This window comes from Brassica napus, chromosome A3, assembly GCF_020379485.1.
Source record: "Brassica napus cultivar Da-Ae chromosome A3, Da-Ae, whole genome shotgun sequence".
Classification (NCBI taxonomy): Eukaryota; Viridiplantae; Streptophyta; class Magnoliopsida; order Brassicales; family Brassicaceae; genus Brassica; species Brassica napus.
The window spans coordinates 23,306,420-23,318,875 of record NC_063436.1 but is presented as its reverse complement, the minus strand read 5'-3'; the positions used below and the strand labels follow the sequence as shown (position 1 = coordinate 23,318,875).

General features: G+C 31.5%; 3 protein-coding genes across 4 annotated transcripts; all 3 read left to right on the top strand.

The window, feature by feature from the left end:
• The first annotated feature begins 155 nt into the window (after positions 1–155).
• On the top strand, positions 156–1,550 carry LOC106440285 (autophagy-related protein 8f-like). 2 transcript variants are annotated; one of them, XM_013881909.3, is made up of 6 exons: positions 156–306; positions 535–583; positions 671–726; positions 968–1,020; positions 1,095–1,213; positions 1,313–1,550. In XM_013881909.3, exons 2-6 carry the CDS (start codon positions 547–549, stop codon positions 1,405–1,407), a joined length of 360 nt encoding a protein of 119 aa, XP_013737363.1. In that variant the 5' UTR covers positions 156–306; positions 535–546; the 3' UTR covers positions 1,408–1,550. The 2 variants fall into 2 exon arrangements, with proteins under 2 accessions (XP_013737363.1, XP_022572471.1); XM_022716750.2 differs by lacking the exon at positions 156–306 and adding an exon at positions 316–377.
• Positions 1,551–2,485: 935 nt separating this feature from the next.
• Positions 2,486–3,263, top strand: LOC106440283 (protein GOLVEN 1-like). The gene has a single exon (XM_013881907.3). The coding sequence runs from the start codon at positions 2,892–2,894 to the stop codon at positions 3,135–3,137; it is 246 nt and encodes an 81-aa protein (XP_013737361.2). The 5' UTR covers positions 2,486–2,891; the 3' UTR covers positions 3,138–3,263.
• Positions 3,264–5,773: 2,510 nt separating this feature from the next.
• On the top strand, positions 5,774–6,115 carry LOC106442550 (cysteine proteinase inhibitor 4). Its single transcript, XM_013884222.1, has one exon. It carries the CDS (start codon positions 5,774–5,776, stop codon positions 6,113–6,115), a length of 342 nt encoding a protein of 113 aa, XP_013739676.1.
• Positions 6,116–12,456: the final 6,341 nt, after the last annotated feature.

The window sequence follows — 12,456 nt, the reverse complement described above, 5'->3', positions numbered from 1 at the left end:
TTCTTTTTCGTAGGCAATATTAACGTGCACAGCTTCCTCGTACACCGTCAGCAATATGGACGGCTGTGATTTATCTCTTGGTATTAATTAATAGGTACCGTCAGATTCTCATCGATTTTCTAGAAGCAAAGTACCACGTCAACTGAGGAGTTTAGATGCTATCATGCTCCGTCTGTATGCAATTTCTTGCCTTATCACAAACATTCAGACATATTTGGAAGTTGTTTGTTTTGCCTTTTTCTGTTTTTTTTAATAAGCGTTTGATCAGAGAAGTGTTTGATCGCAGACAAGCTTCGTCAACAACAGGTTCAGTCACGGATTTTTAATCTTCCTTTTGTCTTATTACGAGATCTGGGACTTGTTTTAGATAACTGAAGGTTGTGTTTCTATGTTGATCACTCGATTGAGGTTCGAAGACTGTGTAGCGTTTAGGACATCTCTGAGACTTTGTTTATCCTTAGGACTTGATTATTCGATTTTGAGTGGAGAATTTTGTTTTGATGGTGGTGTAACTGGTTTAATATGTATATGTAGGGCGTGGAACCAATGGCAAAAAGCACGTTCAAGGAAGAGCATGACCTAGGTTTTGAATCCTAACTTCCTTCTTGGTTTTGGTGTTTTGATTCTTGTTTTTAATTTAATGATCATGTTTTCGGTTTTAAACCTTCAGAGAAGAGAAGTGCAGAGGCTGCTCGGATTAGAGAGAAATATTCAGATAGGATTCCGGTGAGACCTCAGTGTTTTTTCTTAATTACATATATCCAAAGTCTTATTTGATTTGAATATTGTGTCCTGTTCCATGTTCGGACCAATCCTTTGATTCTGCTTAATTAGTGACACTTACGACTTAGTGAGTTGATTAGCTTAGTTCATGCATGTGGATCAGTGCTTCATGATTCATATGGTTAAAAGTGACCGTTGACTTGAGTGATGATTGTTACACATTTTGTATATGTGTGGGATCCAGGTGATTGTTGAGAAGGCTGAGAAGAGTGATATACCAACCATCGACAAGAAAAAGTATGCATGTCTACTATTATCCATCTTATTCGGACCTGACTTGTGATTGACAACTAAGGTTTTTTTTTTGGTAGATACCTAGTCCCTGCTGATTTGACAGTGGGACAATTCGTGTATGTCATTCGCAAAAGAATCAAACTCAGTTCAGAAAAGGCCATCTTTATATTTGTCGACAATGTCCTTCCTCCAACAGGTAAAAACAGATTACGTCTTCCTTCATTTTTTTAAAACAAGCAACGTTTTCCCAGTGAACATACGAAGTTTAAACTGGTTTATGTGATAACCTTTTCAGGTGCTCTTATGTCTGCTGTGTATGAAGAGAAAAAGGATGATGATGGGTTCCTCTATGTCACTTACAGCGGAGAAAACACATTTGGATCAACATAGATCTCTTGCTCTATATTTCATCTCCTTATTTGATTTTCTAAGCAAACAGCCTATGTACTTCTCTAAGAACTGTCGGTTGGGCGTTAATGTGTACAAAAAAAACATAAAATCACGTATATAATATGCTCTCTCGTATTCCCCTTTTTCTTCTCTGGAAACCTACTTTCTGTGTTACCATCGCAACAAACTTGACTATGTATTTTTGATGTTTTTCACTCTATAAGCCGACATCACATGATGCCGTGAGGGCACATGGTAGTTACAAACGCAAAAAGCCTTTTATATACCCCAACTAAATAAAAGTAGCAGCAGGAATTGTACCACGTGACGAACACGGTCGGTGCCGGTTGAGGACGGCCGATGATGTTAAGAAAGAGCCCCACATTGTCGTTGACGGTCGGACCATGCTGTATTGTTCTAATTTAGTAATTTTTACACTTACAATATTGATTTTGTTTCTTTGTTTTAATTTTATCTAAAGTTTTAGCTTAAGATATAACATATAATTATGAATCTATGATCCTCAAAGATTCTCATTTAAGGTACCCCAAACCGGTCACGTGGAACATGAGAGACACCGTATTTTTATGAAAATGTTAATTACTTTGACCGTTGAGTGGAAGTTGAATGCAAAGACTCATGTCATAACCAAAAGTAATTTTGACAATCAAGTGAAAGTATGCAAAAAAAATTCATAGCTAATATAGAGTGTTAATCCAAAAACATCACTAGTAAAGAATTTATTAACTGTATAAAAGTGGATGGTAACGTAGTATATCTATAATAATGTCCTAATAAAGATAGTTATCTCGAAATGTTGTCACCACAATTGAAAAAGTACATATGTCAAAGCTTAGAGATCATAAAATCTAGTGATCTTTGATATGTTGTATGATGTAGTTTCGCTTTTGGGAAAATTATTGAATTTCAGTCCATTAACTCATAATAATCCAAAAATGATTATCACTGACTAAGACTTAGGCGAGAGATGTTATATAATTGTGTTATGTGCTCTACATTTCTGAATTAACTGCCGTTGAAATTGTAATAGTTGGATACAACAGTGATGGGTTACAGGGGGAAGAATAAGCTTAGGAGATGAAAGAAGGAAAAGCAGGAAACTGACCCCACGAAGACCCTCAAGTAGACAAAAGGTTTGGCCGATCAAGACATCCACTATGCATACGAATACGATAGATACTTGTATATAAATGCAGAAATGAATGTGAATATATTTGCAAAAATGGACAAGAGAGGAACAAGAGCATGTTATGATAATGAAGGACCTCCCCACCTGCATTCAATGTTTGTCTTACTCTCTTTACTCTCTTATTTATCTTTCAAATTCTGCCTACATATACTCCTTCCCTATTCTCTTCTCTTACACTTATAAACACATTTCAAACTACATTTTTCCTGCTCTCATCTCTCTTTTATTAGACAACATAAATATAAGTATTTGAAGAAGAAAAAGAAGAGAGGTCATGTCTTGCTCTGTGAGGAGTAGATTCGCGATGGTGTTATGTATCATTATTTTGCTTTTGTCATCCAATGTTGGATATGCCAGTGCTCGTCGGCTAGGGCTTCGCAAGCACCACCACAAGGTTGCTTCTCTCGTACATGGCGAAGGAAAAAGGAGGGTGCTTGGTGGAATCGAGACAGGGGAAGTAGTGGTCATGGACTATCCTCAGCCTCATCGTAAGCCTCCCATCCACAACGAGAAGGCTTAACTGCTCGATCCATACCTCTTTATCTATATCATACTGTTATTTTCATATATGTATGCATTCACCATGTTGCTGGTTGTAATGACTTGTCCTATATACAATAATATATACATGACCAACTTTTCTGTTCTCGATTCATCCTTAGAACAAACAAGCTGCACTACGTTTCTTCTAATGACAACCTTACATATGGATTTGACACTTTAAAGCTCTTGACCACAAGTTTAGCTCCAAGTAGCGTAAGTAACTGATCAGAGCCGGTCATGGGCAATAGCCAGATGAAACATTAGTCTATGGTCCATAAATTATCAGTGGTTAATATGTATAATTCATTTGGCCTATAAATTGATTAAAAATACATGTACTGATGATCATTTAGTAGCTGTTCCAAACCCATTAATTTCAGGGCCAACTGATAGCATCATTACAATGTATACCATTGTCTTTGAGAGGTACACACATTGCAGCTCAAATCTTAAGCTAGCCATAAGGCCACTAACACTTCATCAAGTTACATTAATGGTAAACTGTTCAATTAGGAAAAATGACGAAAATAATGTTAAAGTCAAAATATGAAGCATTATTTTACAATCTCCAATAAACGATCTTCAAACTCTGTGAATATTTCCACATAACAATGCACTCTGCCCAAAAAGAAGGGGAATCCTTATTTTATTATGAGAACAAAGCAGCAAAACTGATTACCCAAAAGGGAAACCCCAATAATACTGAGGTCTAAAGATGATTTTGGAACGATGATGTGTCACAGTAGCACAAATAGTGTGTTGTCTGAAGTGGGCCACTTCCACATACGGGAAACGAAGATAACATGATCAACACATCAATGCAGTAGGGTACAAGCCTAAGATTATTTATACACACTCAAAAGATTAACACCATTTATGTCTCTCTGCCTGATGCCTATTACCAACTCTGCTATCTTTTTTCTTTTTTCAACGATAATTCATTAAAGAAGAAGAGTTTTCGCCAGTGGGCCGGCCCATTACATAAGTTGGGTTTCTGAGAATGAATTTGGCTAAAGCATCAGTCTGTCTATTCTCACCCCTTGGTAGAAAGAAAAAAGATAGATCGACGAATAGAGAAAAAGAAGTTTTGATGTCTTTGACAACACCGTAAATCTCTTTCTCGAAACGTTTGTCGTTGATGGCCCTGATCAGGGTTTGGTTGTGGGAGAACATCCGAAAAGGTGGGTCACTTTCATCGAAGACGTTGCTTGAAGGGCTGCTCTCATCGCTAAGGCTTCTGCCGCAAGAGGTGTAGTGACGTTGTGGTGGATTTGGCCTCCTCGTATTTCCAGATTGCGCGTAGGGTCCGTGATGATCCACGCCAGACCCGCTGTATGTGATCCTTTGTCCCAAGCCAGACCAACTCTGGTATCAAACTGTAAAAAACGGAGGTTCTAGTTTTTAATATTAACGGGAAAGTACTAAAGACAATGAACTAAAAACAAAAGCTCAACTAACTTTGGGTCCCTATCAAATGCAAACAGTATTAAAATGTATTACACCTCCATTACAGACTTAGAAAAACAAGCAAGACAAAAAATACATGGTAACCATCCCGGCCTCTGTGACAATTAGGACAGGCAATAGACTGTAATGTCTTGGAAACATTTGGCAAGCACATGTGTGTGAATGAGAAAATTTCTGTAACTATTTATGTATACAAAAAACACCACAAAACTGTTTGTCTAATAGAAGAAACACAAGTGGGTAGAGGTTAGCCTCGTGAAACGCCCATGTCTTACACATGTCTAATATGTAATTAATAGCGTGTAGAGACTGTTGTACCAGCAGTGACCAGTGAGCAAGCACCAAGAGATGATCATCACAATACGAAAAATAATTGTAGGCTGCAGAAAAGTAGGTCAGCTTCAAACAGATATTTAATTCTCTCACGGAAATAACGGTTTGAAAACAAACTTACCGGTATGTTTGTCTTCACACCTATACATGTTACATACAGCATTGTGCTCAAACCAAGTCAGTTTGACGTCTCCTCAGAAGCAAGTCTCACTACACAAAAATTAGAGAAACTCAACATACTCACTTTGGTCTAAAGATCCTCACAATATTTCACTCTCCCAATAAACCATCTTCTTGCCCTCCAGAGACGAAATATTAATCAAAGGCCCCAAATTAAGTAATTGATATGTATAGATTTTAAGCTCTCTAAAAGCTGATTAAAAATATATGTATCTAAGGCCCCAAATTAGAATCATATTAAACCTTCGCTAAAGATGACAAAATGGTATTTAAGGATGTATCTTAAAAGAGTTTAAATCCAACCATAATTTAATGGTATTTAGTTAATAGTTTCAAATGTTTTAAAATTTAATGTTGTTAGATTTTATATTCATAAATCATGAATCGTAAATTTTTGAAATCTGATGATATTAAATAAAGATTTAAATACTTTTCTAAACTTATTATGGTAAAAAAAAGGGTGATTTAGTTGTCAATTTTTAATTTTTTAATATTATTATTTGTATCTACATCTTTTCTAGCTATAAAAACTGTAAAACAGACATAAGTCGATACTATGAGTATCTGACCCCCCAAAAAAAAAGACGATACTCTGAGCCTAGTCCCTTGAAGGTTCTCAAAAAAAAATAAAAAATGATGAGGTATTTTATTTGTCTCTCACTCATCCTTCTGCCTCTCGTATATAACGTGGAAGGACTTAAAATTGAGCCTAGTCCGTGGAAGCCGATCAGGAATGTACAACTTGGCTCCTACGTAGAGATCGGAAGGTTTGCGATTGAAGAGCATAACAAGCAGTCGAAGGAGATTCTGGCGTTCGTGAAAAACGTTAGGGGAAAAGAGCAATACGACAATGGCCTTAGGTACGCTCTGATAATCGCAACGAGGAATAGCGATGGTGTAGCAAAGAACTATGAGGCTGTCGTGTTTGAAAGGCATGTTATAGATAGGGTCCTTGAGTCTTTCAAGCCGATATAGATTTAACTTGGATTTTGTAAAAGTCGATTTCGTTAAATCTATACTATTAAAAGAGAAGAAGTTCTAAAAAATCTACATATAAAATATTACTGCACTCTTTCATTTTTTAGTCCAACTTATAATATAAAACCAAATATAATTAACCTTTATTAAGCAACCAAATAAAATCCTCTAACATTTTAATAAACCTATAATATATATCCAATCAAAAAGTATAACTAACCTCTATTTATATCCTATAACTTTTAAAATATCTACTTACGTTAGTTAAGGTCTTGGGTATTGACTCATTTTTGTATTCGATCATGAAAAAGAGAATTATGATTGTCATGGGAGAAAAGGAAATAATAATACACAAACATATTTGTTGTATATATGTTACAGAACTGTGAATATGAGGGAAGTTTTAGAGGTCAAGGAGTTTATAAGAGAATCACTAATCATGATCATGGTGGCAAGCACAGTTCCAGATTCATTATTCTAAATAGAAAAGGAGTCGATAATCATAATTATACAAATATATTACTATAATTCATACATTTATCAATAATGACTAACCATTTAAATATTATTTCCAGTTTAAAGGATCCAAGTGATCTAAAATAAAAATCGGAGGATTTTAGCTACATTTTTCAAATATTGGATAGCCTAACAAAATATTCTAACAATAAACATATATCACATTTTTTTACTTTTAATCAAATAAAGAAATTAATGATAATACTTATAACATTTAATTATTTTTTAAAATGTAGCCTTACTACATTTAAATAATTATATGTTATTCACAAAATATTATTGAATACTTAAAATTTTATTTTAATTGAATTAGTCGCTTCCCATAACTATTTATTATTTTAAAAATCCCAACATTATTCTTTATGATACTTTTTCTCTAATAATATTTCATCAAACACGGTTTTATAAAATAACGTTAAAAACCTAATATAAAAAGATTGTTGGACCGGAGTTAAACGTAATGGATCCAGACCGGTTCAGGTATATAGGACCCGAAAAGATTCAAAATATCCAAAAACCTAAAATACCTGTTTATGAAAAAAAAACCTGAAATCCCAAACAAATAAATACCTAAAAGTTTAAACTTTTACCCGAAAGCTGATCCGAGGAACTGAAAAATACGAAAATTTTATTCAAATACCAAAACTATATTTTTAAAATTTGAAATTTTACCCAAATCCGAAACTATAACCGTAAAACCAAACCCAAAATTTAAAAAAATATCTATAACACCGAAAACATATTTGAGATATCCAAATATACCTAATATACACAAACTATTTTGGATACATTGGGTACAGATTGAGTCTCGGATAGGACCCATACTTGAACAAAAACTCGCAAACCAAAAAAGTATATTATAGATAATTTTCCATGGATCCGTACCCGAACCAAACCTATATTTTGGGGTGGTTTCAGCTTCTTTCTTTTTGTTCTGATAAAATGATCAGACCTAAAAACAGTGGTAAAAGAGTGTACATATAAAATCCTAAATGAACTAATTCATTGATTATATAATTTTAAAACAATTACTTCTTTGATATAATACAACTTTGAATCATAATATAATCCAAAAAACCCGTTCTTTCGAAACGCGGGTCAAAATCTAGTTGATACTATTAAAAAGAAAATAATTTTAATAAATCTACTTACAAAATTAGGTCATTGGACCTGTCTAGTATTTATTATTTTTAGTCATACAAACAATTAATCTAACTATATAAATCCCGTAAATTGATCTAACCGATTTTTGTCCAACAATCTATATGGTGGGCCCTTAACCTCAAACACAATTATACTTTTAGAATCGCCCTATCATTATTAGAATTATATTGTATGAAGCGCACCATGAGATTATTGTTATAATACATTGATGTTAACAAAACTTGCATAATTTTACATCGACAAATAGTTTACAATCTCATCATCTCCATTCACGAAAAGCTATGAAATAAATATATGAAATAAATATGTTAAGAACAAAGTACAAACTACATCATTGTTCCGCAATGTTTAAATTCAACTATGAATTATGTTATGATTTTACCTATCAAAATCGAAGAATCCAAAAAATCATGAACATGAAAAATACCAAAACCAAAACAATTAATCGAACATATTCAAATACCTAAAAGCTCTCAAAATTTTACTTCAAATTTGATCCGAAAAACAAAAAAATACCCAAAATTTCATCAAAAATTTAAATTTTTATCCAAAACTCAAAACTATAACCAAAAACACAATCCCATAACTTAAAATATGTTTGTAAAAATGAAAACATATCTGAAATAAATATACATAATCACAAAATATTTTAGTTGCTTTGGGTATATGATTGGGTCTCGGGTAGGACCCGGACTCGAAACAAGATCCGTAGGTCCAAGAAAACACCTAATAAGTATTTTTTCTGAACTTAGACCCGAACCAATTATGTATTTTCGGGTAAATTTTTTAGATCCAAGTAAAATGTCCAGACCCAACAGAGAGTTAAATAAGACTGTACATACAAAATCTCAAATAAACTAACTCATAAATTATATAACTTTTTTAATAAATTCCTACCTGGACATAATACGGCTTTGTAACATAATAACTTACAGCAACCCCAAAATACTAACTCATATGAAAATCCATTTGTAATCCAAAAAAAACCCGCGTTTTTGAAGCGCGGGTCAAAATCTAGTTAATTATTATATAAAGATATCAGACGTACGTTTCTTTGAGAATTAATATAAAAATCTGTTACTTGGAGATTTGACTCGACCGACGAGGATGTGATGCATTTCCGTGCATGCAGACGTCGATATATTTATCAAATTTATTTCTTTATTAATATGAAAATTACTGAATTGTACATCTAAACGTTAAATATTCAGTTGAAATCAACCATCAGGACTTGTTTGTATGTCATATGCTGAAGATTGATCTAATTTGGTTGACCATGATCTCTTTTTTACCTGTTACAATTTCCACCTGAACGGCTAAACTTTCGGAAGTTTGTCTAGACTCGGTCATCAGCAAAAGGTGGGATATGTTCGTGGAGGTACATGTGAATAATGTTAAGATAGATTAATTAAGAAATTAGAGTTCAAATGGGTAAAGTTGACATGGATGGATATATCATGATTTTACTATATATTTTCAAGTTTAATGCCTCCTTTAATGGATGTAATGAGTACCATCGCAATTCATCTCAAACACCATTTTACACTGGGAGACCAATGAAAGAGCGAATCAGTTTATAACATAAATCATTTAGATCGAGAGAAGCTTTAATGATTTTGGTTGATCACCATTTACACATTCGTTCTTGTTTGGAAGCCCATTTGAGCAATGTAGTAGAATTATCAATTCAAAAAAAAAAAATGTAGTAGAATTATATAGACTTTGATTGAATGAGCTATAGCTAGCCTTCTTTTCCCTCTAAATGTATGTCATCTTTAGTTTTTGCAAACAAATGTACATTCTGAAGCTGTCTACTTTTGTTGTGAACGAGTACATAAAATATGAAGAAATTTTTTTCGTGTTTCTAAGTAAACCTAATTTGTTGCTAAAAAGACATATCTAATTTGATAGTTTAGCTTTTAACTATGAAAAATTACCAAAATATACATTAATTATTATTTGTTGAAAATTTCAAAATGTTCGATTTATTGACAAATTTTTTTTTGTCTGGGTAGATAAAAATGAGTGATCTACTCATGTAAAGTTTACTTTGTTATTTTCTAAAGAAGAGTGCTTTATTTGGAACAAAATAGACGGGGTTTACTTTTTAAGTGAAAGGACAAAGATATATATAAATGAAATAGTTGGTGGACCTCTTGTTTTGGCGGCATGTTTACTCTTTTTATTCGTCATTACTCATTAGTGATTTAGTGGCGACGATGACTTTTGCACCATATTAGTTGGATTAACGTTGAATTTTGATTTCCATTATTGGAATTGGTAATCTGAATTTTTTAGCAAAACGAGTAATAAATAATTATATGAAAAATGAAAAATCTAATGGTCAGAAAACATAATTTACACGTGTGGGTAATAAAGAGATGACCACAAAAAATTGACCATGTATGAAAAGCTTCATGTCATATGAATGTACTCCCATCCTTTATAAATTCTTCTTGATCACCGTTACGTTTACGTACAACCCTAAACATTTATCCAAAAACTTTATAATAAACATTTCTTCTTCTCCCTAACTTTTTTTTCACTCCCTAACTTTTTCAATAGTTGAACACTGACTATCCACTCCACAGTGAAAACATCTGATAGAAACTCTCATAAATAATAGTATTACGAAGAAGACCATGATTAAATTAATTTTTTTAGATTTTAACTAAGAAAAATTAAAAATTGTCTCTTAAATAAAATATATAAAAACCGTTTTTTAACCGAAAAGTGTTAAAAACAAAAAAATGTCAAATCATAAATAAAAAACCTCATCTAATAAATCGAAATCAATCATGCTAAAAATACCATAGTTGAAAGTTTTTTAATATCTTTTTACGGGCTCTTTGATACCAATTTGCTTGTTAGCAGACTGGGATTCAAGTTTCTTGTATCGCTTTTACATTACTTCATCGTAAGGAAATTCACATTCTTAGCAAAAAATAAAATAAAAATAAAATGACATATACGCGAAGACATTCATACATACATACATACACCTAACCTGGCTGAAAAGGAGATTTCTTGATGGAACCATTCATAAGTATTAGAATTTTTAAAATTATGTTGCCACAACGACAAAAGGGTATATTTAGATTTTAAGTTTTAACTAATCAAAAATTGTGAATATTATAATTATATACTCAGTATTATGTACTCTTTATACAATAATAGTACTAGATTCTGACCCGCACGCCCGTGCGGGTGTAATTTAAAGGGGTTGTTCAAAAAATTTCATATCTGATTGATTCTATTATTTTTACCACTTACCAATATTTAATTTTTTAATATAAATTTTTTAATTGTTTAAAATTGCTATTTGTTTTATTTTTTTTATAAATATATATAACAATAATGTGAATTATCATTTATTTTTTTATTTATATATCATTTACTTATTATAATAATTCATTTTTATGTCGAATATACATTTTAGTTTTTAACGGATTAGATAAATAGGTCTTATTAGATGATATTTTTTTTATAAAATTATACACATTTATTATACTTATTCTTTAAAATAAGTACTTTGTGCAATATGATATATTTTAAACTATATTTTAAATTATATATACATTTTAATTTGGGGTTTATATTAATACATTGTACTAAAGCCACCAAATCATAAAAGTAATTTAAATAGGTAATTATGATATAATAATAACAAACATTGACAAACATAATTAATATAAATCGTGTAAGTCAAATTTGATAAGCAAACAGATTGTTTCTAGAAAAATTATTAGTTCCGTATAAATAGGTATAAGAAAATTGGCTTTAAATGTAATTAACATTTATGATTAAATCGACACATTACCCATTTATTTGATAGTATATATAGAAATAATATTTTATAACTTAGGCAATTGCAGATTCTTTTTATTTTAAATATTGATATTGTATTAATTAATGTGTTTGCTTAAATATAGAAACTGTTATTGATTAAAAGGTTAATGGCATTCTATTGTAAAATTTTAGGAAATTATTGATTTATTTTATATATTATATACATTTGTATGACATGTTTTAGTTTTTAAGTTTAATTATAAAATTATTGTGATGAATTATCAAAATTAGATATACAAAACAGAAGAAAGTAGACAAATTTGTAGATTTGTAATAATAGTATTGCTTAATTTACCATATATAGACAATTTTAGATCAATTTTAAACGATTTAGAATAGTTTAAACGAATTTAAATCATATAAATCGGTATAAATCGGATTTTAAAAAAATCATTTCGGATAGGACCAAGTTGCCTAGGCCTAGGCGCCGCCTAGACCGATTTTTAGAACTTTGATAAAGAGTATATGATCATTTTGGTGAGATATTCACGGTATACAACAAAATATAAACATAGTTATAGAATAGGAATATAGTAAATGATAGTAAGTAATATTTAGTTAATCACAGTATTATTTTTGAACACGTAACGGTATGTTTGTGAACCTTCAATGGCTCCTTTGAAATAAATTTAATTAGTGTTTAAAAAAAGCAATTTAATGTTACATATATTCTAAAGATTTTGCGATGTATTTATCTTAGTAAATCGTGATTAGCAGGTATATCTTTTTTTTATTAATGCGATAGCTTTAACTTAGGAGCTTATTATGCTAAGTTAGTAATTAGTCAATGATTTTAGGAATAGTTAGCT

What these genes read in the sequence shown, in the direction of transcription:
- LOC106440285 (XM_013881909.3), top strand. Translation starts at nt 547, where the DNA reads ATGGCAAAAAGCACGTTCAAGGAAGAGCATGACCTAG. An exon ending in AATATTCAGATAGGATTCCG is followed by an intron (nt 727 to 967) that starts GTGAGACCTCAG and finishes TGTGGGATCCAG; the next exon opens with GTGATTGTTGAGAAGGCTGA. An exon ending in CCAACCATCGACAAGAAAAA is followed by an intron (nt 1,021 to 1,094) that starts GTATGCATGTCT and finishes TTTTTTTGGTAG; the next exon opens with ATACCTAGTCCCTGCTGATT.
- LOC106440283 (XM_013881907.3), top strand. Translation starts at nt 2,892, where the DNA reads ATGTCTTGCTCTGTGAGGAGTAGATTCGCGATGGTGTTATGTATCATT.
- LOC106442550 (XM_013884222.1), top strand. Translation starts at nt 5,774, where the DNA reads ATGATGAGGTATTTTATTTGTCTCTCACTCATCCTTCTGCCTCTCGTA.